This window comes from Dermacentor albipictus, chromosome 6 (genome assembly GCF_038994185.2).
Source record: "Dermacentor albipictus isolate Rhodes 1998 colony chromosome 6, USDA_Dalb.pri_finalv2, whole genome shotgun sequence".
NCBI lineage: Eukaryota > Metazoa > Arthropoda > Arachnida > Ixodida > Ixodidae > Dermacentor > Dermacentor albipictus.
Genome location: NC_091826.1, coordinates 23,490,779 through 23,518,179, shown reverse-complemented (window position 1 = coordinate 23,518,179; position 27,401 = coordinate 23,490,779). Strand labels below are relative to the sequence as shown.

The 27,401-nt window shown below is 44.9% G+C and overlaps 3 protein-coding genes and 1 long non-coding RNA gene across 4 annotated transcripts in view; 3 read left to right on the top strand and 1 right to left on the bottom strand.

Annotated features, from left to right (window-relative positions):
- The window catches only part of LOC139060895 (uncharacterized), a 185,128-nt gene that overhangs the window by 153,851 nt on the left and 3,876 nt on the right, over positions 1–27,401 (bottom strand). The window contains exon 2 of the long non-coding RNA XR_011515076.1: positions 22,141–22,210. This is a non-coding gene — a long non-coding RNA (uncharacterized lncRNA). The remainder of the gene's footprint in view (positions 1–22,140; positions 22,211–27,401) is intronic.
- LOC139060882 (uncharacterized) lies at positions 3–8,846 on the top strand. The gene is made up of 2 exons (XM_070540149.1): positions 3–1,918; positions 4,409–8,846. Exons 1-2 carry the CDS (start codon positions 384–386, stop codon positions 5,373–5,375), a joined length of 2,502 nt encoding a protein of 833 aa, XP_070396250.1. The 5' UTR covers positions 3–383; the 3' UTR covers positions 5,376–8,846.
- LOC139060890 (NLR family CARD domain-containing protein 3-like) lies at positions 11,278–18,120 on the top strand. Its single transcript, XM_070540162.1, has 2 exons — positions 11,278–13,087; positions 13,926–18,120. The coding sequence occupies exons 1-2, from the start codon at positions 11,850–11,852 to the stop codon at positions 14,893–14,895; spliced, it is 2,208 nt and encodes a 735-aa protein (XP_070396263.1). The 5' UTR covers positions 11,278–11,849; the 3' UTR covers positions 14,896–18,120.
- Positions 19,997–26,587, top strand: LOC139060892 (oocyte zinc finger protein XlCOF6-like). The gene is made up of 2 exons (XM_070540164.1): positions 19,997–20,150; positions 22,543–26,587. Exon 2 carries the CDS (start codon positions 22,758–22,760, stop codon positions 24,618–24,620), a length of 1,863 nt encoding a protein of 620 aa, XP_070396265.1. The 5' UTR covers positions 19,997–20,150; positions 22,543–22,757; the 3' UTR covers positions 24,621–26,587.

Genomic DNA, 27,401 nt, shown 5'->3' with positions numbered 1-27,401 from the left:
TAGACAAGGTTTTGCAAGTTTTATTGTTTGGTCATTACAAAATTAACCTTCTATAATATTATAGGTTTTGCGTAGATTCAAATATAATGTAATCAAATACGGCGCAGTGAACGATTATGCTGTACAGAAACATAACTTTTTTTTTTTTTTTCACAGGCTTCACGTGGTTTCGCGCAAAATACCGCGCATTTTGACAGTGGTCGCGGGATTCCGTGCCACACTGCCCTGCAATCCGAGGTGTTACTCTATGTAGGCTTCAGAACTCGATCTTTCTGCGAAATTTGATAAACAACAATCTAGCAGTAAGCGCAAAATCTATTTTGTTTCGACGTTCCCGCAGAAGCGGCAGCTGTCGGCTAACCACTGAAACTTAACGTCACCCGATGTTCTTTCAAGGTGCGGTGGGGGCGGTGCTATGCTTTGGCCCTGTGGCTGGCTCACTATGGCTGGCTTTCTTTGTTTGGTCGCTTGTGACGCGACCGTGCAAAGGATCGACACGGGCGTCAAGCCGCCCGGCAAGACGCTACGGCACGCGGACTGTCAGCCGGGCCCTGCCAGCGCTGCCGTCGACGAGTGTGGAAGTCATTCGATCGCAGCAGATCTGTGCCAACAGTGAGGGAATGTCCACGACCGAAGGAGGTGGGACAGTCGCGGGCCTCGCGTCGCAAGGCACAGCCGCTGGCGGTCACGAGAGCATCATGCCTTACTCCGAACAGATCGTGGCCCGCCTAACAAAGCGCGGTCTGGACTTCGACCGCGCCTGTCAGTATGACGAATTAAGCGCCGATTGCTGGCTGTGCCACGACCTCGACCGATGGAGCAAGGTCTTGCACCCGGTGAGCTTCGAACTTTTCGAAACCGAGCCGGCCAAGCTGGCCATCCGGTCGACGCGGACACGTTGGCGTGAGCTCGGCGAGGACGAACTTTACGACGCCGCTTACGTCTTCTCCTGGCTGCCGAAGGCGCATCGGTGCGTTCTGCGCATCATGATAGAAAGCCCGGGGGAGTTCATCGATGGATCACACTACCCCTTCCAGAGGGCCAATCTCAAAGGCCAGAGGATGACGTCCTTCTACGAACAAGCCTCCGTCCTCGCGTTGGCTCTAAGCCGGAGCGTCAACGTCCAGCACCTGAAGCTTCGCGGTGTCTACCAAACGCGCGTCTACGATAAAGAGCTTTCCGAAGGGTTGGCTGGCCTTGGGCATCTCAAGAGCTTAGAATTATGCCATTTCCCCATCAATGCATCAATGTCGATATCCCTAGCGGATTTGCTAAGACGAAACGCGAGCCATCTCACTGCGGTTTCGTTCTCCGCTAATGACATGTCGCAGGAGTCCGTCGAGTGCCTCTTGCGAGCGCTGCAGTGCTGTCGCTTCCTCGGCGAGCTGTCTGTCGTCGCGAACGATATTTCACGGGAAAGCGTGAACTCTATCGCGACGCTACTGCGCGTCGCCAAGTCCTTGACCAAACTGACGCTCGACCGGAGTCTGGAACACAGCGTCAACCTCTCCACCTTAGCAGAGGCACTCAAGGCCAACACGTCCCTACTGGAGCTTCACATTGGTGATTGCTTCACGTGCTTCGCGCCCCTTTTTGAAGCGATAATCGCGAACGAGACCCTGAAGCACTTAGTCCTGAACGATTGCAACATCAACGGCAGTAATGCCGAGTCACTCGCGACAGCACTGCGTAGCAACGTAGGGCTGAGAACGGTGGAATTGAAGCACGCTCGTGTCGATGCCGACTCAATGGTGACACTGGCTCATGGGCTGGAAACGAACTCTGCACTCGAGTTGCTGGATCTGAGGGATAACACCGCTACTGTACGTGCCATCAACACGTTCTGCAGAATGCTGCGAAACAACAAGACGCTAAAGTGTGTGCAGTTTTCTAAAGTTCAAGCTACAGAACTGGAAAGGTAACTGAATTGCCTATCAGACAGGCAGATGTGTTCAAAGCCACGCACATGGAAAAGAACAGCTTTCAGGGCCAATTTCTGCGTGTCACTGTTATGTTCTTTTATACAGATTTATTTTCCATGTTGTTGAGTGTAGGGTAATATAGATGCTTTTTGCTGAAACACCAGCTGACACTGTTCTGCAGCCAGTACCACAATAATTGCTTCAGAATTCTAGCAAAAAGAACATTTGTGTTAGGGTACTGTAGAAATAGGGAACCAAAAGTGAGGCGGTGCTATCACCCAGGCATAGGAATGTAAAAAGTAATAAAAAGAATGTAAAGGCTATACAAAGGAGTTTGGCTGTTTGGTGATGTAAAGCAACAGGGAGGAGCTACTTATGAAACTTCCTATTGTCCTGAAGATAAGCTTTAGGATTCCTTCCTTCTTCTAATGGTTCACACAAAAGTCTGAACCATTACACACAAACGTTCTTAGTAAGAATACTATGTTTCTTTGGGAAAACTCACTTTTTCTTGTGTTTATCTTCAAAGAGTCCCTAAGACGGTTTGGACAAAGTTTGTCAACACATAGGAAAACATTCACATGAAAATTTGTGTGAGGTCTCTCATATAAAGAGACCTACGGAACCTATGGACAATTGCAAGTTTCCGTGCACCATAGCCACGCTTTTTCTTGTCAACTTCTTCACCAAGTGATTGGAGCTAAGCTACACCTTCATTGGCTTTGTGTCCATGATGGGACGTCGTGTCGTCTACTACTGGTTGTTTTGGAGCCAGCACGCGAAGCCTCTCACAACGTCACCGCAAGCCGCCGGGCAGTTGATCTCAAGCGGCAGCTATCAAAACAGCATGCGTTATGAGCTGGATGGGTGTAAGGGTAAACTAAAGCCCGTCTGTGCAAATATTGCTGTGATGAAGGAGCTTTAGCGTAGACGTACGTGAGTGGCCTGATCGGTGGGCACAGTCCAGCCACCTGGTGATGCAGAGCTTAACCAACCAAACAAAGAGCTAATATTGCTGTAACCAAGTGCAAAACCTTTCAAACATTTAGAAAAATGTATAATTAAGTGCAAAATGATTTAAACATATAGAAAAATAATGTGTTCACAGTTAGACTGCTGCCAAAAGTTCACTCCAGTAGCAAAGTAAAATACACTCCATTACTGCTGTATTAGTTCTGTGTTTGTTTGAACTCTGTGCCAACAAGTGGCTGCACTATGCTGGCTATTCATGGATGTATCTCCACTCACCCCATAAAATGCCCAAACCCAAAACGCTTGCGTTTACCTGCATACCAGACATGTGAAACATTAATGGTGTGAAGTGATGGCCGCAAATGTGTATGTGCTGGAATTGAATTGATACTGTCAACAAGCACTCTAGACACTCTGCTTGCATTTATGCCTTGCAAAGGTACATAATGTCGCAGCTTGACATGTTGCCGATCGCTACGTTCGCAGCCCACAATGCAAAGCTGAACTATGAGGGTCACAAAAAGACAGATCGAGACCAACACAGACAGCACAGCTCGCGTGAACATGGAGCATGTTGTAACACAATCAGGCAGCGCTTGCTATGTGCCGGATGTGCTTGAGAGTAGTGATAAATTTCTCTTGTGCATTCTGTTGCTTCTACTTTGTTTTTTATAGAAACAAATTGACTAACATTCCAACTAATACGAATGACATTTGTTCACCCTAAAGTTGAAAAAATTATTGATGATGTGCCCTGGGCACCCACTTGGATAGCTTGCCTACTGGCGTCGTCTGGTCACCTTCCATTGTCTAGTCAGGGGTGGCTGAAAACTCAGGCCAGTGGCGTGCTGCGATCGGTAGCGATGTACATGTTTAAAACCTTTTAATAAATGACATGCTTTACGGGGAGCACTTAGACACATGGATTAATGATCAGAAGACCTATGCTAATGACTCAGCATGTTTGTAGAAGATCGTTTCAGGGTCCCTTTAACATTTCTTCGCTCAGAGCAGCATGTCTACGAGGTGCTTGTCATGATCTTCTTTTCTTTGTGAGTAGATCAGTATATTGTTTATTTACACACTACAAAATAGGCCTAGGAATTTCTCTAACCCTTCATTAGCAATATTCTGAAACTAGCCTCAAGCTTTTCTTACCAAAAGGGAGCCTATTCACAGACTTCAAAGGGTGTCACGAAAGTAGTGAACCGTTTAATCTCATCTGTGAGAGGCACCTGCCAATACTCTTTGCATAGGTCAATTCTTGAAAAACCATGTACATTCACTGGTTTAATCAATGGTATCATCAACACGGGGCACGGGAAAGGGGAGAAGTTCCATTTGATTATTTAACGAACAATATTCCCTACAAAGATGAAATGTTTTGTCTTCTTTTGGAACTGTTGTTATGCACAGTAATACAGTATCCTTAACGCTGATACAGGCTCTACCAAATATATACGCAACCTCTTTAAACCTATGCAGGATGAATGACAGTGGGCTTTTCAATGCAGGTCAACTCTCTCCGTTGAGATGGCCCAAGCCGAAGGCTACAGCCGTATCCAGATGCCTTGGGCCGAGCTCGATCTTCCTCTGCTGTCTGCAGTCGTGGCACTTTGTTCAGAGTCGCTCACAGAACTCCACCTAAGCGTTGCCTACGAACTCAACGAAATCAGCATTTGTGCACTGCTTCAAAATCTCGCCACAAATGAATATGTGCGAACTGTAACAGTCGATTTAGAAGGTCGCAAACAAGTCGCTGTTGCGTTGTGCTGTGTGCTCGCCTTGAACCAAACTATCCAGAATCTTAAAATTAGGAATTTTTCCTATTCAGCTCGTGGGCTGCTTGGCATGGTCGCCAAAGCGCTCGCGACAAATAACACTGTGAGTCAAGTATGTTTGGAAAGCTGTAACGTATCCTTAAGGTCGCTCAAGTCGATTGCTTTTATGCTGACAAAGAACACCGCAATCACCAACCTGAACTTGTACACTGGGGGCTCCATGCGCACCAAACGCCTTGCCATTATTTCACGTGCTCTGGTGGAAAACCAGTCTATCGTGGATTTGACACTGACCACCGTGCCAAATAGAAACCATGTGTCTTCCCGTATGTTCACCTCCATTCGACGAAACACCAGTCTTCTGAACATGGCTGTGAGATTTATCACACACCAGAGGCTAGATAGGCAGGCTGCCGTGGCATTCGAAGCCCTCAGTGAAAAGGCGTCGCTTGTTCCACACGTAATGAAAGTGACCGAACAGACTGAGGCCGAGGCAAAAAAGGCTGTGCTGTCGGCAAAGCGTTACATTCAGTCAAACTACTTTCAACTAGCGGGCATTGTAAGAGAAAGTGTTGTTTGCCACCTTGGCATGGGACGAGAGATTCACACCTTGAATTACGAGTGCCTCTATGCCATAGCACAATATCTCAAGCTGTCAGATGTCTCTGTAGATTGCAGCAACCCTAATAGACAGCCGTAATATATTTGGGTAAATCTGGTGGAGCCTCAGGTTTACGTAGGTATTTTTCGACAGAGACACATTTGTGCATTGTCAACTATGTCATACTTTTTTTATGGCTCATTATTAGCAACAATAACATGATGTCTGGCGAAATTGGTCGTTTTTGAATTTCATGCCCTAACAGCAAGGCCGATATGCTAGTACGGCATCACAGATTGCTAAGTACATTGACATGATTAGCCTGCTTTTGTTCTGTAAACGTGCTTAATACCCTATGTGTTGTAAATGTTTAGAGAATGCAAACCAGTCCCTGTTTATCGATCAATTGTTACCTTGTCCTAAGCAGAAGCTTTCAATATCTCATGACAACACGAGAAACTACCAGAGGATCTTCAAGCCCCTCTTTTGCTGTTCCTAGTTCTTAGAACTCCACTCTGCTGATGGGACAAATGATATTCCTTGCATTGCAGAAATGTAATTTATTAATCTATTTTCACTGAACATTTCTCCTTAGCGTCCTTTTAAGCGTGTTGAACCAAGTGAATGCTGCATTGTTTGGAAAGGTAGGCTGCAAGACCAGTAAAATAAGAACAGAAACACTGACCAACAATTGAAAGGTCACATAGTGGTGGAAAAGAAGGAAGAGGCAAAAATTATCTGGTCATGCTTAATGAGAGCAGCATTCAGGGCAAGTTGGTAATCCATTACTCCAATGATATTGCGCAACAAAACACGACACGGACGTAAGAAAGGACGTCCTCTCTTACGTCCGCATAGTTTTTTTGTTGCGCAATATTATTGAGTACTGCTCATGCTATTCCCCGACTAATACGTGCCTCTTAATCATATTGTGTTGTGGCATGTAAAACCCCGCTATTCTTTTCTGCATGCTTATGATCCCTGCTCACTTCTGATTGCCGTCACATCGCATGATGACCCTTGTACTTTTTTGCTGCCAACTAGTGCCTCGCACAGACTGAAATGATGGCGGAAGGCGCACAGTCCCTAAAAATGCACACACACGAAAAAAAAGAAGGAAAAGAAAAATCTTTGAAGGTGTAGAAATGTCTTTTTGACCAAGCCATGGTGCCATTATTGTCCTATCAATGGCTCACATTGCTTCTTCCACAAAGAACAAAACGTAATACCATGAGTGGCTGCTAATCGCACATAGTGCACTGTATGCCAGCCTTGAAAAGGCTGCACCTACTTGTTTGTCAGTTTCGCCTTACCATATGTAACATTACAAAGTAAAAAAAGGAAATATGCTGGTTGATATTTAAGCACTACACTGCAGTGATAGACTAACCATTGCTTGAGGTATCGTGAAAATGCAGCCGATGTCACCTCTTCTTGTAAAGCACCGATGTTGGAGAGGGTGCACGCTTTTTAAAGAATTTTGTTGCCTCTCCCTCAGTGATATGGTTTAGCATGCTCGAATGTTGGGCTAGGTAGTTTGTAATGTATTGGGAACAGAGGCAAGGCATGTTTAGGCACGGAAGCATCTGTTACGTCTGCCTTGCTTCTACTCTCTTCCTGCAATTACTTCTGCCAAGTGCAATGATTCCATGAGTCAGCAAGCCAATGTTTGCCACATGTAATGATGACGAGATGTTAGAACATACAGTGCTTGTCAAGTCAAAATGCTTACATCTATATAGGGCACCTTTCAGGAGAAATTTATAATTGTTGAGCTATTCTCTAAGATAGTCTGTTTGTGCCTAATTAGGAATTCGCTATGAAACGAATGCCTACCACCGGGAAGCACGTGCCAATTGAGCACTGTACTTTCTTGCCAATTCTTTAGTGGAGTGTATAATGAATTATGCCAAAGCTGTACACTTGTTGGGGGTTCTGCTGCTCAGCAGTAATTCTGTGCTGCTTTTGTGATACTAAAAAACTGGCAGCATTTGTCTCCTTCAGATAATGTTTTTAATTTCTGCCCTTTATATATGTTAATTGTAGATAGAGTGTTGTTTGTTATATACTTCATTACATTTATTTTGACGAAATTGTAATTCTGGGTGTTCTGAATTGCCATACCATAGCTGTGCACTTCTGGGTAAGGATGACCTCATTTTAATGGGAACTTTCATCCTGTGCATATTCTGTGATATCTGGATGAAGGCAATTAAGACTTCTTTCGATTCATACTGTACAAATGTCAGTTGCTTGTCGCATTGTTCGTTACTCAGTACTACTTCATTCATTGTCAGGTACTCTGAAGTGTGAGTAGTGCGGCATTGTTTACTGATGTAAAATTACAATAAACACTGCATCTATGTCATGCTAATGGTTTTTTGTCTCTGTTGCATGCCGGTAATTGGATATTGCTGCTTTAGTTGTCCCAGTTGCAGTCGTCTTCCCTTTATCTATACAGTGCAAGGCAAGTTTGAAGGGCCACTTAGCCAAATGATTCTAGACATAAAGTATTATAAATGTGTGTTTTCAAAAATGCGGTCTCACTTTGTGTATTGTATAGTACGTACATCATCAACACTGCACAAAAACCAAACCTTACTTTAACAAAGTTTACACTTGTAGCTGTGTTGGTGAGGAGTTTGATCATTCTGCTCTGCCATGGTGAGTAGCTAGAACATGTCACTGCTGGAGCTATTTTGTTGACCTGAATTTTTTTAAAAATCAAGACAGCATCACTAAAGATGTGGCCTCGTTCTCTTTCTTTTTTATTGTGTACTGTATCTAAATGTTTGCACTTTCATTTTAATCAGTTCCATGTGGGCCTACAAGCAATACAAGCAGTATTAACGGTTGTTTAGGTGTTTGCACTTTCCTCAAAGTAAGCGATATGAAGCCATTTGTAGTGCATGGGTAATGGTTAATCCTGGATATAAATAGATGCAACCATCTTTAGTTGGTGATTTGCAAAGACACCAACTGCCTTGCAATGACAACCAATAATAATATTTCATTGGCAAGCCAGGATAAAACGAGGCCAGAGGATAACGGCACAGTGACATATTCACTGGCAGCACTTCAGAAATGGCACCTACTTGTATTCCTAATGGTTATTTACTTTAGGGGAAGCGCTTTCTGGACGTCTGTGATGAAGGTGCTTTGGCATAAACACGAGCTGCCTGCGCGAGGCTGCCATCTTGGGATGCAGAGTGTGACATTACAACTACTTGCACTTGCTGCATGTCACCAGACATGCGGTGCTACTATTTCATACTTGCGAGTAGATGCTGGTGCTGTCTTGTTTTAGATAATAAAGTGTACCTGCAGAAACCGATGATAAACCCTCTATCTCTGATTCGCAAACAAGGTATCCAGTGCTCTTGAAACGTTGCAAACTTTTTACGATTATTCACTGTTCTTAAGTGTGCGACAGTAGTTGGAGCACAAGCTGAATTTATCCATTTGCACTGTCTTTGAGTATGCACTGCAATACAGTGGTAAGTTAATCTGTCAGATGAGAAGTTGCTGCAATAAAGCTGTTCTTACATTTCACCTGCGTAATGTCTCATTAACTTTAATTACAGAAATTACCTCTAAGGAATGTCTGTTGCGACTCACAGGGAGAGTGTTCTTTCAATGATAATTGTGTAGTATAGTTCCATCGGTTGTATTGCGAATATAAGGGAAGTGCAAAGAAAATTATTCTCATCTAGAGCTCTCGCTTGGTGAGCTACAAAGAAAGCAAAGCAACAATCGAGCACAGCTGTAAGATTTTCAAACACAATACCATATGGAAATACGAGCCTCAAGAATACACGCACGAGGCTTCAAATCAATGTATCGACTCATCTCATTCACTTTGCACTGTAGTGCACTGCTACATCACTCTAGATTAATTGTATTTCGTAACTACAGGGTACGGCAAAAGGTTTTTGCACTCAATTAAATACCAAATAATAAGGTTGCCATGTAGAATAACAAAATACTTTTGGTGTTAGTGTTATGTGTTCTGTTCTCCATATGCACAAATCCAAATGTACTGTTAAAAAATCCACATTTTGCACAAATGCAAACGTAGATTCGCTTTGGAAATGCACAGGCGGCACTGATCTAGTCTTCATTTCATTCGCGCCATGCTTTTTGCAATGCCAAATGAAGAGAAGCCAAATTGTGGCAACGAGTAGAATCGACTGTGCTGTTCAACACCAACAAGACTGAAACATTGAGATAGTTTATTGAGCTGTTTGGATGCCATTCTAAAGTGGAAATGAAATTGGGGACGATTTTTTCGCACCGTTATTGTTGTACCATGTGCAGCACTACCTTCGCCCTGTGAGGTGGAGAGGAATCCCACTGATTCATTAATTGCTGTTTTGCAATGTATGATTTGGTCCAGTACAGTACCTGCTTCTTCACGACACCTTCCAGATAGTATGCAGTGTTTACCATCGCTCCTTGCTCCAAGAAATCCAGCAGCATCTTTCCATCAGAAGTGATTGCCCCGAAATCTATCACGGATTCAGGGTGGCACTCATGTTGCCTTCTTTGAGGCTTTCTGTCAACATCCTATTGTATGTGTAGTTTAAAAACCGATCGATATTGACTAGTGCCTCGATTGACAAGGGAGTGCTGCAATGTCGTGCCGTGCTGCAGCACGCAGCATGCCAGGCATCTAGGGTCCGTGCATCTTCTGACCTTGGCCTCTTTCACCTAATCCGTAATACCGGTGTCACACGACCACTTTTGATCGCGATCGAGCCCGATCCAGATCGATATTCTCGACCGCGGTTGGCTCCACCGCCGCACTTGCGCAAATGAGGCAATCACGACCGAGAAATACATCCGGATCGGGCTTGATCGCGATTAAAAATGCGCCGTGTGACACCGGTATTAGACCAGGAACTTCCTGAACCCTTTCGAGCAGCAGCTCATCTTTCACAATCATTCGGACGGAACGTTCGGAGATTTATTCGGCTTGGGCCATTTGACTTTTTGAGAACTGAGCTAGGATTTGCTTTTCTAGAGCGGTGCTCCGTAGAAGCGAGTCGCGCGCTCCTCCTTGGCAAGATCCTCGCAAAGACGGACAACGCTTTCCGCCTCGTTCGCAAGAATTGCAAACAGAGAAGGAAAACAATCTCCTCAGGCTGATCAATGCTTTCGTACTACACTCTAAAACAATATTGCATCCTTTGTGTTCTATCTTGCCACACAACAATAAACGTCATCTCTCTTGTCCGCACTTCCTCTCTTTAACGCTGCGAGTCCGGTACTTCCCAGTAACCATGCCAATAACGAACGGCATGCGCGTTATCAGCATGACATAGCATTCCCGACAGAAAAGGAGCGGACGCGGCGTTTTCAAGAAAGGAAACGCAAGCAAGGCAGATGACGATTATCGTTGTGTGGCAGGTATACACCTCAAAGGGTGTACTACCTTGCCACTTCACATACACGATTTCTACACTCTTAAAACTGTTGCACCCTTTGGGGTGTAAATTTGTCCCACAACCATAATCGTCATCTGCCATTGCTTGCGTTTCCTTTCCTGAAAACTCGGCGCTCGCTACTTTCCTGTCCAGAATGCTGCGTCACACTGATAACGCGCATGCCGTTCGTGACTGGGAAGTACCGGGCTCGCCGCGTTAGAGAAAGGAAACGCGGGCAAGACGGATGACGATTATTGTTGTGGGACAAGATAAGCCCCGAAGGGTGTAAATTTTTCTAAGAGTGTATGCCCATCTCTTGCACAAGGGAGGGAACGGGTAGTAGCACCAGGCCTGGTGCAGAATGACCCGTGTCTGCATTCACCCAAATTTCAAAGAAGACTTCGCGTTTCCTGGTGGTTTTATTTCTATTTGCGATGTACAGACCCCCAGTAACGACACTGCTAGGCCGAAACTAGAATCGAAACTAGCCGAAGCTCAAAATAAGCCTAGACAAGCTTTGTAGCTTTGCAAGTTTTATTGCTTGGTCATTAAAAATTAACCTTATATAACTTTTTAATTTTTGCGCAGATTCAAATATAATGTAATCAAATACCGCGCCGTGAACGATTATGCTGAACAGAAACATAGCATTTTTTTTTCATTGGCTTCAAGCGGTATTACGCAAAGTACCGCGTATTTTAACAGTAGTGGCGGAATGCCGTGCGATCCGAGGTGTTGCTCTACGTAGGCTTCAAAATTCGATCTTTCTGCGAAGTTTGAGAAACAACAATTTAGCTGTAAGCGCAAAACCGATTTCATTTGGACGTTCCCGTAGAAGCGGCAGCTGTCGGCAAACCACTGAAACTTTACGTCGCCCGATGTTCTTTCAAGGTGCGGTGGGTGCGGCGCCAACTTTGGCTAGTCTATGCTTTGGCCCGGTGGCTGGCTTTCTTTGTTTGGTCCCTTGTGACACGACCGTGCCAACCGTGCTATGGTGCCACCATAACCGTGCGAAAGATCGACACGGGCGTCAAGCCGCCCGGCAAGACGCTACGGCACGCAGACTGTCAGCCGGGCCCTGCCAGCGCTGCCGTCGACGAGTGTGGAAGTTATTGGATCGCAGCAGATCTGTGCCTACTGTGAGCGAATGTCCACGACCGAAGGAGGTGGGACAGTCGCGGGCCTCGCGTCGAAAGGCACAGCCGCTGGCGGTCACGAGAGCATCATGCCTTACCCCGAACAGATCGTGTCTCGCCTAACAAAGCGAGGGCTGGACTTCGACCGCGCTTGTGAGTATGACGAATGCCACGCCGATTGCTGGCTGTGCCACGACCTCGACCGATGGAGCAAGGTCTTGCACCCGGTGAGCTTCGAACTTGTCGAAACCGAGCCGGCCAGGGTGGCCATCCGGTCGACGCGGACACGTCGGCGTCAGCTCGGCGACGACCAACTTTACGACGCCGCTTACGTCTTCTCCTGGCTGCCGAAGGCGCATCGGTGCGTTCTGCGCATCATGATGCAAGACCCGAGGTCGTTATTGTTTGCACCGGCCTCCACCCTCGCGTTGGCGCTAGGCCGGAGCGTCAACGTGCAGCATCTGCAGCTCCGCGGTGGCAACAAAAAGCCCTACTGCGAAGAAGAGCTTTCCGAAGGGCTGGCTGGCCTAGGAAATCTCAAGAGCTTAGAATTGTACCATTTCCCTATCAGTGCATCAGTGTCGAGATCCGTAGCAAATTTGCTAAGAAGAAACGCGAGCCACCTCACTGCTGTTTCCATCTCTGATAATGACATGTCGCAGGAGTCCGTCGAGTGCCTCTTGCGAGCGCTGCAGTGCTGTCGCTTCCTCGGCGAGCTGTCTGTCGTCGCGAACGATATTCCACGGGAAAGCGTGAACTCTATCGCGAGGCTACTGCGCGTCGCTAAATCCTTGACCAAACTGACGCTCAACGAGAGTCTGGACGACGGCGTCAACCTCTCCACCTTAGCAGAGGCACTCAAGGCCAATACATCCCTACTGGAGCTTCACATTGGTTGGTGCTACACGCGCTTCGAGCCACTTTTTGAAGCGCTGACCACGAACAAGACCCTCAAGCACTTGGACCTGAAGGGTTGCAACATCAACGACAGTAATGCGGAGTCACTCGCGACAGCACTGGTTAGCAACAAAGGGCTGAAAAAGTTGGAATTAATGGGCACTTATCTCGACGCCGACTCAATGGTGACACTTGCTCATAAGCTTAAGGAGAACACTGCTCTCGAGTTGCTGGATCTGAGGTATAACACCGTGACTGTACGTGCTGTCAACACATTCTGCAGAATGCTGCGAAATAACAAGACGCTGAAGAGTGTGCTGTTTTCTGAAGTTCAAGCTACACAACAGGAAAGGTAACTAAATTGCCTATCCGACGGGCAGATGTCTTCAGAGCCACGCACATGTAAAAGGAACAGTTTGCAGGGCCAATTTTTGCATGTCACTGTTCTTTTATACGGTTTTATTTTCTGTGTTCTTGAATTTGGGTTGCTACATGTAGGGTTGTATAGCTGCTTTTTGCTGAAACAGCAGGTGACACTGTTCCCGGCCAGAGCCGAAATAAGTGCTTCAGAATTATACCAAGAATAACATTTATATTAGGGTGCTGTAGAAATGGGGAACCAAAAGTAAGGGGGTGCTATCAGTCAGGCATTTGAATGCAGAGAGTAATAAAAGAATGTAAAGGTTGTACAAACGAGTTTGGCCTTTTGGTGACATAAAGCAACAGGTAGGCGCTACTCATAAAACTTCCTATTGTCCTGAAAATCAGCTTTAGGATTCCTTCCCTCCTCTAATGGTTCACACAAAAGTGTGCGTCCAACTCAAACAAGCCTTACCTTTGCAAATGCATACATTCAATTTACAGGACTTTTATTGTATGAAAGGCAGTGAGAGGTGTTGCTGATTCTGGAACATGAAGCGTCCTATTCTGCAGTGCCACCTCCTTAGTGCCTTCCCAATGAGCCAAGTAATTTATGTACTCTTGCTGGTCTTTCACCTGTATGTAGAGTCCTTACAGGGCATCTGCATCTGGCAGTTTTTGCCTAGGCCGGTGTGTGACGTCAAAAGTGAATTGCTGCATTTCGCCTATTCATCTCACAGGTCATCAATTTGGTTGGGCTAAACTCTTTAACCTATGCTAAACCTCTTTAAGCCTACGCAGGATGAATGACAGCGGTCTTTTCAATGCAGGTCAACTCTCTCCGTTGAAATGGCCCAAGCCGAAGGCTACAACCGTATCCAGATGTCTTGGGCCGAGGCCGACCTTCCTCCACTGTCTGCAGCCGTGGCACTTGGTTCAGAGTCGCTCACAGAGCTCCACCTAAGCGTTGCCTACGAACTCACCGAAATCGGCATTTGTGCGCTGCTTCAAAATCTCGCCACAAATAAATATGTGCGAACTGTAACAGTCGGTTTAGGAGATCACAAACAAGTCGCTGTTGCATTGTGCCGTGTGCTCGCCTTGAACCAAACTATCCAGAATCTTAAAATTAAGATTTGTTCCTATTCAGCACATGGGCTGCTTGGCATGGTCGCCAAGGCGCTCGCGACAAACACCACTGTGAGTCAAGTATGTTTGGAAAGCTATAAAGTATCCTTGAAGTCGCTCAAGTCGATTGCTTTTATGCTGACAAAGAACACCGCAATCACCAACCTCAAGTTGAACACTGGGAGCTCCATGCCCACCAATCGCCTTGCCATTATTTCACGTGCCCTGGTGAAAAGCCAGTCTATCGTGGATTTTACTCTGACCCCTGTGCCAAACGCAAACCATGCGTCTTCCCGTATGTTCACCTCCATTCGACGGAACACCAGTCTTCTGAACGTGGCTGTGAGATTTCTCACACACCAGAGGCTAGATAGGCAGGCTGCAGTGGAATTCGAAGCCCTCAGTGAAAAGGCGTCGCTTGTTCCACACCTAATGAAAGTGACCGAACAGACTGAGGACGAGGCAAAAAAGGCTGTAGTGTTGGCAAAGCGTTACATTCAGTCAAACTACTTTCAACTAGCGGGCATTGTGAGAGAAAATGTTGTTTTCCACCTTGGCAAGGGACGAGACATTCGCGCCTTGAATTACGAGTGCCTCTCTGCCATAGCACGATATCTCAAGCTGTCAGATGTCGTCTCTGTAGATTGCAGCAACCCTACTAGACAGCCGTAATATATTTTGGTAAATCTGGTGGAGCCTCATGTTTACGTAGGTATTTTTCGGCAGAGGCACATTTGTGCATTGTCAACTATGTCATAATTTATTATGGCTCATTATTAGCAACAATAACATGTCTGGCGAAATTGGTCGTTCTTGAATTTCATGTCTAAACAGCAACGCCGATATGCTAGTACGGCATCACAGATTGCTAAGTACATTGACATGTTTGGTCCGCTTTTGTTCAGTAAATGTGGTTAATACTCGCTGTGTTGTAAATGTTCATTTAGAGAATGCAAACCAGTCCCTGTTTATCGATAAAGTGTTAACGTTTCCTAAGCAGAAGCTTTCAAAATCTCATGATGACACGAGAAACTACCAGAGGATCTCCAAGCCCTTTTCTTTCTTTCTGTTTTGCCTCGTCCTTTTCTGGCGTGCCAAATGCTCTGCCGATGGTAGAAATGATATTCCTGGCGTTGCAAAAATCTAATTTATTAATCTATTTTCACTGAACATTTCTCTTTAGCATCCCTTTGAGCGTGTTGAACCGAGTGGGTGCTGCATTGTATGGAAAGGTAGGCTGTAAGACAAGTTAAACAAGAACAACAGAAACCCTTACCAACAATTGAAAGGTCGCATAGTGGTGGAACAGAAAGAAGATGCAAAAATTATCTGCTCATGCTAGTCCCCAACTCAGCCGTGCCTCTTAATCATGTTGTGTTGTGGCATGTAAAACCCCACAATTCTTCTCTATATGCTTAAGATCCTTGCACAGTTCCGATTGCTGTGACATCGCATGATGACGCTTGTACTTTCTTGTTGCCAACCAGTGCCTCGCACAGACTGAAATGATCACGGCAGGCACACAGTACCTAAATATGCACATACACGAAAAAAAGAAAGAAAAGGAAAATCTGGGAAGGTGCAGAAAGGTCTTCTTGACGAAGCCATGGCGACCTTAATGTCTTATCAATAGCTCACATTGCTTCATCCACAAAGAACAAATGGCAATACCATGAGTGGCTGCTAATCGCATATGGCGCACTGCATGCCAGCCTCGGAAAGCCTTCAGCTACTCGTGCTTGTCAGTTTCGCCTCACCGTATGTAACTTTACTAAGTAAAAAGTTAAATATGGTAGGTCGATATTTATGCACTACACTCCAGTGATAGACTAACCCTTAATTGAGGTATCATAATAATGCAGCCAATGTCACCTCTTCTTGAAAAGGCGGTTAGGGCCGATGTTGGAGAGGGTGCACGCTTTTTAAAGAATTTTGTTGCCTCTCCCTCGATATGGTTTAGCATGCTCGAATGTTCGGCTAGGTAGTTTGTAATGTATTGGGAAAGAGGCAATGCATTCTGAGGCACGGAAGCATCTGTTCCGTCTGCCTTGCTTCTACTCTCTTCCTTCAATTACTTCTGCCAAGTGCAATGATTCCATGAGTCAGCGAGCCAATGTTTGCCACATGTAATGATGACGAGATGTTAGAACATACAGTGCTTGTCAAGTCAAAATGCTTACACCTATATAGGGCACCTTTCAGGAGAAATTTATAATTGTTCAGCTATTCTCTAAGATAGCCTGTTTGTGCTTAATTAGGAATTCGCTATGAAACGAATGCCTACCACCGGGAACCACGTGCCAATTGAGCACTGTACTTTCTTGCCAATTCTTTAGTGCAGTGTATAATGAATTATGACAAAGCTGTACACTTGTTGGGGGTTCTGCTGCTCAGCAGTAATTGTGTGCTGCTTTTGTGATACTAAAAAACTGGCAGCATTTGTCTCCTTCAGATAATGTTTTTAATTTCTGCCCTTTATATATGTCCATTGTAGATAGAGTGTTGTTTGTTATATACTTCATTACATTTATTTTGACGAAATTGTAATTCTGGGTGTTCTGAATTGCCATACCATAGCTGTGCACTTCTGTGTAAGGATGACCTCATTTTAACGGAAACTTTCATCCTGTGCATATTTTGTGATACCTGGATGAAGGCAATTAAGACTTCTTTCGATTCATACTGTACAAATGTCAGTTGCTTGTCACATTGTTTGTTACTCAGTACTACTTCATTCATTGTCAGGCACTGTGAAGTGTGAGTAGTGTGGCATTGTTTACTGATGTAAAATTACAATAAACACTGCATCTATGTCATGCTAATGGATTTTTGTCTCTGTTGCATGCCGGTAATTGAATATTGCTGCTTTAGTTGTCCCAGTTGCAGTCGTCTTCCCTTTATCTATACTGTGCAAGGCAAGTTTGAAGGGCCAATTAACGAAACAACTGTAGACAGAAAGTACTATAATATCGTGTTTTGAAAATTGCGGTCTCACTTTGTGTATTGTGTCCCCTGTACATTTTAAAACACTGCACAGAGACCATCCCTTTAACAAAGTGTAGACTAGCAGCTGTGTACGTGGGGAGTTTTATTATTCTACTCCGCAATGGCAAGTAGCTAAAACATTTTGTCAGTGTTAACCTCACTGATGTTAACCTTAGTTTCCAAAAATTAAAAACAAAAGACAGCATCACAATGAAGGTGCCCCGATTCTCTTTGTTTTGTATTTCATATTTAGCTGTTTGCACTTTCATTTTAACCAATTCCATGTGGGAAGACAAGCATTATTATGAGCAGTATTACAAGTTGTTTGCACTTTATTATGATAAGCGATATGACGCCATTTGCAAAAAGCTGGATCGTGGTTACCGATGGTGGATATGAAAAGGTGGAAGCATCTTCAAGTAATATTTTACAAAGAAAGTGACTGTGCTGCAGTGACAACCTATTGCAATATTGCACTGGCAAGCCAGGATATAGACAGATCAGAGCATAACTGTGAGATGGTATTCATTGACAGCACTTCAGTAATTGTATTTACTTGAATTAGTAATGGTTGAATGCAAGTGCTTGCACTGCTGGACATGTGTGATGAAGGGGCTTTAGCGTAAATGTGAGCGGCCTGCACGGTGCAGCCATCTAGACAAGCAGTGATATGATTCATACTTGCAAGTAGGTTCTGGTGCTATCTTGTTTTAGACATTGCAATGTGCCTACAGCCTACAAAAACCAATATGAAATCGTATTTCTCTGCTTTGCAAAACAGGGTATGCAGTGCTGTTGAAACGTTGCAGGCTGATTTCTACATTTTCACTAACTTTGAGCATGCACTGCAGTACGTTGTTCATGCTAATTTGTCAGTTGAGAAATTGCTGCAATAAAGATGTTCTTACATTTTGCCTGTGCAATGTCTCTTTACTTTCAATTGCAGAAGTTACCTCTGAATAATTTCTCTTGCTACTCACAATGAATGTGGTCTTTCAGTGATAATCGTGTTATATAGTTCCTCTGGTTGCACTGCGTAAATGAGAGAACTGCAAAGAATAGATCATTCTCAACTAGAGCTCATACTCGGTGTGCTACAAAGAAAGAAAAGTAACAATTGAGCACAGATGTCAGGTTTGAAATACAATACCACATGGGATCATAGCCTCATAAACGTGCACAAGGCATCGAATCAATATATCAACCCACTTCATTCACTTGGCACTACAATGCACTGCTACACCTCTAGATGCAGTGTATTTTGTAACTAGAGGGTGTGGCAAAAGTTTTTGCACTCAAATAAAGACCCATAATTATGGTTGCAATGCATTGCAACAAAAAAAGAAAGACTTTATGTTAATGTTACGTGTCCTGTTCTACATTACAAATACAAATACGCTTTCAGAAGAGACCACATTTTGTGCAAATGCAAGCCTCAAGTCGTTCCGGAAATGCTTAGATGGCAGCACATGGATGTAGTCTTCATCTAATTTACTCCATGCTTTTTCCAACATCCCATGAAGAGAAGCCAAATTGTGGTGAAGAGTAGGTAAGGCTCTGCTATTTTACAAAAACACAAATGAAAAGTCAGGGTGGTTTAGATCTGGGCAGTTTAAGGGCCATATTAACGTGGAAATGAAACTGGGGAAGTTCTTTGTGTACTATCGTTGCACCATCTTCGCCTTGTGAACCAGAGCAGAATCCCACTGATACGTTCACTGACAGTTTCCGAAATAGGATCTAGCCCAAGGCAGTACCTCCTCCTCCAGAACAACTTCCACATAGTTTCTTCCATTTACTGTTGCTCCTTTCTCCAAGAAAACTAGTGATCTCTTTCCATCAGAAGCGACTGTCCCAGATTTTATCACCGATTGATGACGGGAAAACCTTAAGGCAATTCTTCCGTTGACACTGGCTTCTTTGAGACTTTCTGGCAATACCCTATCATTTTGGTGGTTTAAGATCGCTTCGATATTGAATAGTGCCCTGTCTGTCATAAGAATGCTGTGATGGCATGCCATGCTGGCGAAGCATTTGAGCAGGTCCATGCGTCTTCCAACTGTGGTTTCTTTCACGTACGTGCTCTGCGACTCTACGAGCTTCCTGAACCTGGTAGGGCAACTTGTGGAAGTTCGCTTTCACGATTCTTCAGACGAAATGTTAGGAAATTTCTTTGGTTTGGGCCATATGGCTTTTTGACATCTGAATTTTGAACGTTTGCCGCGCCCAGGTGTAAGTATTAAGGAGCTTTTCCCTCAAAAACATGCCTACTGCCATGAAAGAATGAAATAAATTAGGAGGGAGCAATACAACTGGACCATAGAAAGCTATCCTTCTATGTAATTTGAGCAAGGACAGAGCAGCGGCAAGCGTGCAGTAATTTCTTTTGTTGTTTTTGAAATAGTAATATGTGTGGTGAAAAATGCACGTCTTTGTATGAGAGAACTGGCAGGTAGCATTAGGCTTGGTGTAGGGTGCACGTGACTTTTGTTTATTACTTTTGAAGGGAGATGTTGCGCTTACTGGTGTTTTGTTTTCCACTTGTGATGACATCTTTCAACGGAAGCACTGTAACACCGTCGGCTGACCGAAACTAGAACCGAAACTACAGAACCTGCCGAATCAGAAGTTCCATGTGGTCAAATGCAGCGCAGTGTGCGATTATGTTGCAAACGTTGCAAAAACATAGTGTTTTTTTTTAAATTTCAGATTTGGTTGGTTTTATTTTCTTTATTTTATTTTTCATATTTACTTTCATATTTGGTTGGTTCTTTATTCTATAACCCACGTTTTAACTTTTATTCTGTGGGTTTCACATGGTCGCTGCGTGTTCCGTGGTACGGTAGCGCGTGTTTTGACAGCATTCGCGGGCCGCCGTGCCATGTTGCCACAGAATCCCGACGAACAGGAATCCACATTTTTGGCGTCACTGTTTTCACTCCGTAAGTAGAAGTAAAAAAGTTAACATTGTCTGCATTTAGAAACTGCGTATGTGGTGTCGGTTGTGTCCCGCGTCGTTCACGCGCGCTCCGATTAATTTCTGTAACTTGGTGCCATAAAGAATGCTCGATTTACGCCGGTCTCACACGGCGCTCTTTTTATCACGTTCGAGTCCCATCCGGATAGAATTTTGATCCGGATCGGGCTCAATCGCGATCGAAAGCGGCCGTGCGACACCGGCATGTCTCTTGCCGATGCTGCCTCCATTCTGTGTCCGTAGTGCGAGCTCTACTAGGTGCACGGTGTTGCAATTGTAGCTTATTTACGGTGTCTACCGACCGCACGTTTGTTCACTACCACGACCGAACGTCACACGCATTTGTGCATTTGATATAGCTCTCTTCAGTTTTGTCTGCCCCGATATTTCTTTCCGTTTTCCTGCCAGAATCGTAAAATTAGAATCGTCAGCTCGAAGGCCCAAACTCTTGCATCGTCTGCATACTGCGACAGACGCTCCGCTTAACTGCTCCATTACCATGACCTCCCCAACTCTATTTATCTTAATCTCCATGGCCCACACCTCACGTAATGTGCCTCTGCGGCCTTTCATGCATGAATGAATGAACGAATAATAATAATAATATTATAAAAATAAAAACTAGAATATATGCTACCCGGGTCCACTTTGTAATGCACGCCGCTGTGTGGATTACTCATAAAACATTGTACCTATTGTTTTCCGTTTCGTGTGCCGTCTTTACCTTCTCAGGTCGCTTTATCATATTACTGAACCCTGAATTAAGGCCACAGGCATTGCAGATGGGAATGGGTAAGAACAGAAAAATACACGTGTTAAAACACAGCAGACTGAAACAAAACGTCATACAGGTGGTGGTACGAAATTTTTCAAGTTATATGTTCGTGCTGGGAAAATGGCCACCTGATGCTTCGGAGCGGGTGTGCTCCAATCCATATTTATTTGTTTAGAAATCTTGTGATCCAAGTCTGCCCCTACTTTTACCAATGCGTTGGCATGACCCGACAGTTTAAGGTGTACTCTCGAGCAGCTTTAGGGAAGCGGAGTGCCAATCACGAACTTGCGTTTCGTGCCCAGCGCCAGACGTGCACTCCAGACCGGCCGTAGCTGCGCATTTGCAAGGAAGTCTGTTTTCCCCCAAAATCTAGTCCACAAACTAGTTGAACAAACTACTGTTCTCACTCGGCAGCCTCGAATGTACCACTACTAACCAAACTTCAGCGCACCCCCCTACTCGAGGGTACGGCAGGTAGAGAAGGCGGTGAAATTACATTTTTGGAATCGTCCTAGGAAAGTCCTCATGCTCGCACTTTCTCCATGGAAATTCTGTAGTTTAGAGGAAGAAAGTCTGTCGACGAAAGTTTGTCGATTGGAAAGTTGGCTTGCAGTACAGCCGACTTGGAAAACTGCAAATTGTGTGTTCGGCTTGCTCAGGTAAATTACCTGGAGAGGGGGAAATTAATTGTCCTGTTGACGTAGCTGGTTAAAAGTATTCACTAATTAACTTTTTTCACTATTCATGTTAGTGCACATGTTGCAGTTGTGAAGCTGTTGCAGTTGTGAAGCTGTGTTAGCAGTATAGTGAAGTTGCATCTTAATTAGCAAAATTACATACTAAAGTAGCACTACATTGAAAATATCCGTACCCTAAACTACTAAAACAATCTGTGTGTTGTGTTGCAGTTAAATATGGTCTTGAACTGCTAAAGGGACACTTTTTGGGAGTTTACTGCAATATGCCATTTGTATTTTGCACATTTATGGGAGATATCGAAAGTGATGCTAGATTTAGGATTTTTTGCCATGCAGACATGATTTCAGCATTGCTCAGCTTGTATTTTCGCTACTGCAATGTGTGTCCTAATTGAATAATTAAATATATAATTAGCAAATTATTTAAGTTAGCAACTAGGATATTGTAATTTCCAGTGCGGGTAACATCTGCCTTTTCTTACTTGTCACAATAGTCCAGCGCAGATGACGTGCTGCTGAGTGTGTTCAATTCCAGTAGCCACGGCCACATTCCTACGGAGGCAAAATGCAAAAACGTGTGTGTGCTTATATTTAGGTGCACATTAAAGAATCCCAGGTGGTCAAAATTTACCCAGGGTCCCACGCTACTACAGCATGCCTCTAGATCATGATTTTGGCAAGTAGAACCCCGGGATCAAATTAATTTGCCTCTTCTGGAAATACAGCTGAACAATAAAAACCATTTGCTGTTTTGCCTAAACTAGCTGTTCAGCCGACCTAAACAAAAATTAAGAACTCTTTGAATGATGAAAAAGTTGGTGGCATATTTTTACGTGGGCGTGACAGCTTCACCGCTTCTGACGCTTTATTATTTTCCTTTACAGTTTGCTGCCACCTCTTCAAAATGGCATCGAACTTCTCAGAAGCGCTGATGTGCCCCACGATATCACCTTGAATTTCATTCAGAATGTGGGCTGCGCTCGTTTCAAGCTCCTTAGTCATGCATTGATGTTAAAACCTGAGCAGATCATCTGAGAACACAGTGACCTGAAGGACATTGTGACGGGCCAGGACCAAGAAGAACCAAGCCTGCAAAAACATGTATGCTACAGTGAACTGCACGCATGGCCCGGGAATGCACAGCTGCACTAAGAAACAAACTTTCACTCACTGCACCAACCTCTCTGAGGAAGTGTATAGCCAAGAAATAGACACCAAGGAGCAAGCTGATGAAGTATGTGGATTCCAAGAGCTAAAGGACGTATCATCGAATTTGTGTGGCGGCGTTGCCCAGAAACTGCCAGTAAATGTTGCCTGTGGCCACGAAGTGCCAGACACTGAAAAATGTGTAAAGCAACATCCTGGCAAACGATGGCATGTCTGTAGCTCGTGTTTAAAGATGTTTGCTAACAACGACAGCCTTCAGTGCCATTATCGTACTCACTGCAGACATTCCCACAGCGAATTTTGTCCCAAAGCGTTCCTCGACGGCACAGGCCTCACTGAACACGGCACAGCACAAGTCTCAGCCATTAGTGAAATGTTCATTTGCACCCGATGTTCCAGGAGCTTCTCTAGCAAGGACAATTTTGATCGACATGTTCTGGAACACGGAGTCAAGCAGACTGACAGTTGTCATCTGTGCCCAGAAGAGTTTGATGATGCATTCGCTCTGCAGGGTCACATTGATGGCCATGAGTTAGCCTTCAGTGTGAAATGTTCCAACAGTCATGGCCTGAAATTTGAGCGCGATGAACGCTATGGCAGTCTGTCCAAACCACGCTACAGCTGTGACTTCTGCACTGTAGAGTTCGCCGATGAAGCCGTCCTCACTGAGCACGTAGAGATAGCGCATTCCTGTGAATTGCACAGTGCCGCCAAGAAACCGTTGATGAACAAACATCGTCTCGATGTCTCTGGGGCAATAGGCGCTGCTGATTTCGTAAATGAATTACCGTCCTTTTACAACTGCACCCTCTGCCCTGAGAGCTTCAAGGACTCATCCACCTTCACCGAGCATGTCCGGGTCGCACATTCGTGTGAGCGGCAGAGTTCAGACAAGAAGCCGTCGATGAGCGAGCGTTTCAATATCACTGCCAGGGCAACGGACGTCGATGACTCCGTAGATAATTTGTCATCCGTGAGAGCCTACGATTGCAATCTTTGCCCCGAAAGCTTCGAGGATGCATCAAGCCTTGTGGAGCACGTCCGAAATGACCACCCTATGTGCCCCGATGAAGAAAAGGAGAATGCATGTTGCCGTGAATGCGCATTTGTGAAGGTGGTGGCTTGCCATACCAAGAAGCCTAACCCCGTTCGCCATGCATGTCACCTCTGTCCAGAAGAGCTTGACAACAGTGTCAGTTTGCAACAGCATGTCTGCACAGCACACGGCACCATTGCAAAGCATTCAAACACGAAGTCCCTTGGTTCAAGCAAACAAACCAACTCAAAGAAGCACCACTCTTGCGATCAGTGTTCTAAAAGCTTTCGCTCAAAAGGCCACCTGACTCGGCACCTGGTCACGCACACGTCGAAGAGGCCGTTTGAGTGTCATCTCTGCCCGGCGACGTTCTCCCAGAAGGGCATCCTGCAGCGCCATGTGCACAGGCACGTCGGCTACAAGCGGTTCAGTTGCCCACAGTGCGCCAAGCGGTTTGTTGTCGAGGCCGAAATGCGGATCCACTTGCGTACGCACACGGGCGAACGGCCGTACACCTGCGAGCATTGCTCGGCCGCATTCTCTGCGCGTGACAACCTGAAGAAGCACGTGACCACTCACACAGGTGTTAGGCCTTTCACCTGCGAGCAGTGTCCCAGGTCATTCCTCAGGTTTCAGGATCTGAAACGTCACTCACGGAGGCATACAGGGGAGCGGCCCTTTGCCTGTACATCGTGCCCAAAGACATTCACACGTGGGAATCTGCTCCGAGACCATGTCGAAGCTGCCCATAATTCTTGAACCCCTCTGTGCAGTTGTTGGGTAATATACTGAGGTAGACGGAGAGGATGGCACTTGTCCGATATCCTGAATGCGCCTACTTAGTAACTGATGAAATAAAGTCTTGTGGTATATTGAGAAAGGAAAAATATTTCGGTGCGCCGAAGTGCTTTGATAATTAAGCTAGAGGTGGCTATTGGCTTCTGTCAGCCATATGAGCACCGTTCTCCTTCGCTATCATGGTGCTATGTGGTATTGTGGCTAAGTAATTTTTCGCCGCTGAAGGTAGATTGGAAAGAGCAAGATGGTCTACTATGCAGGGCCTCCAGAAGTTGAAGAGGGGGCAGTGTGGTTGAGGGCTTCCACATGTTAAATTTTTTTTTTTTGGGGGGGGGGTGTCCCCTCATATAATAAAGCCTGGGCTTCAGTATAAAAAGAAAAGTATGCAGAGTGAAGTGAGCTCTGGGTACCAACCTCCTGCTTCCCCCATTTGCAATACTCTTCCGAAGCCCCTGCTGCTGTGTTCTGTTTGTCGTTTTTAATGCTAGCAAACTGTGCATCAACCATAAACTAGCCCATTTCTGTACTCGGTGATTGGACATCTGGCAAGTATACATTTTAGATATGGAGAACTGCATGTGATGTAGCTAAAGACTAAAGCTATGGCTGAATCAGTAGCATTGATCAGGGCCAGAACTATAAAGCATACTATCTAGCACATTGTGAGGTTGTGCAGCATACTTGCACAGCAGACTCGAAGCTAGTTGTGGCAATATTCATATCGTGGTGGGGAAGGTCAAGTCGGGGGGAGGGGAGTTCCAAGAACTCATCACTGGTTTGCGGCAGCTAAAATGAAATAAGCATGGTTTTGGCCCAACTTTTCTTTTTTTATTATAAAATGGTGCCACCATTGCAGACCTGTGTAGTACTGCATTGCAGTGTGCTTTCAATTAAAAATTTCATACACTTTGGATTTCATGAAACACCTACACTTGCAGAAAGGCTCAGATTATTGTACATGCTGAGAGCGACTGCTGCTACACTGGTACCAAAGTATACCAAATGCAGTTATAATTCTTATACGAGCACAGATAAGTATGCTTGAGTGACTAGTGCACCTAAAGCCTCTAGATGCATAAGGAAGCTTGTGCAAGTATTATACCCTACAACTCTCTATAGTCGTTTCAGCCAAGTGATACGACCTAAATTTTGCTGCATTACATACTTTGAAGCAGCCATTTGCAGTGATTTCCCACGCAGTAGATGACCGTGGCATGCAGTTTGTAGTCTCATTTCAGCAAGGGATGAGAGTTCGTGAAAGAAAATTTTAGCAATATAGTCGAAGATAGTCAAGCCAATGATTCACATTTGAAGGAAAGTGGTTAGGAAAATAAAATTTACTAGTTCTCTTAAAATTAAGGCCCCGGTTGAGGCTTCTCTGGTATCCTCCTCTAGGTATCTTGGTCAAGAAGCTGTTGACTATTTGCCATTGAAGTACATTCTCGATGCTGTTATGATTGGCCTGGAATTCAGCGTCACAAGTCCGGGCAAAGTTCCAGCTCGCTTTACCTTGTCAAGCTAACTGCCCTCGACTAGGTGAAAATGTGAGCCCTATGGCCCCTGCCATATCCTGAGCTGACCCAGGCAACAAAGCAAGCCACAGAGAGGAGGGGGTCATTGACTTTACAAGTTGTAAGAAGACCAAAACTCTGCGGCGAATGGTCAGGCTGTGACCTCCATGGGCACAGCTGCAGCCCCTTCTCGAGATGACCTCGACAACCATGGAATCTTGAGAGGTAAACAACCTGTTCTGTGGAGGCCCCCTTGCTTTCCTTGACAAGAGACCTCTTTGCCGATTATCTTGGCTGTATGCAGGAGGTTATTTAAGGTCGTCCTGGCCCCCGTGTTAACCAGGACTGTTCGAGACTGATCAAGTCACTAACCATGTACCAGTGATAAAAATACATTTCTTCCCCTTTTTCTCATCATCGTGATGCCCGCTTTTGTCATCGTCTACCGATTCGTTTGGTGAAGACCCACCTTGCCTCAGTGCACCAGAAGTAGCGACTAAACTTTTCTGAACATCCGTGATCCACGCCTTGCGGCTTGTGGATGCTTGTTTGGTGGCGACTTTGAAAGTGCTGCGCATTTGGAAGTGTAGAAGTCAAGGTGTATCATCCATGACTGGCCAGCATTTGGGCTCGGAGTGCAGAAGTAGAGCATACCAGAGGCCACACAACTTACTCAGCAAGTGAAACAACTGCGGAAGGATAGCACTTTCTGTGTCTAGTGAATTGTGGTCTGTTCATATTTCCTGTGTTGTATATACAGCAGGTTTCCATGCCCTCCCCTCTTCGAAGGTAACGTGTGCAGTCGGCAGGTTTTAGGCATTCCAAGGTTCCTGGTTTGTCACTCTCATTACTTTGTGGTCAGAGATTTCAGACCCAATAGAAACTGTCAATAAAGACAAACCCTTTAAGCCTGTCCAATTAAATCAAAGATGAAAAAAAAAAGCACATGCAAAGCACGTGTTCGTATTTACGTACATAAAACTAAGCTTTACTAAAGCACATTGGGTAATTGAATGCTTTACAACTAATGGCAGTGTGTGCAATTTTGCTTACTTTCATGCAATGCAAAGTGATCTTATGGACTACGTTTATCACCACAAAGGTCGCAACTTTATTGTCGTGCAAACTTTATGTTTACATACTGTATTATTCAGAAGCTATGCCGAAATGCAAACTCGAAATAGGGCAAATGCACAGTGCGTGACATGTATGCTGTGATGTCGCTAGGACG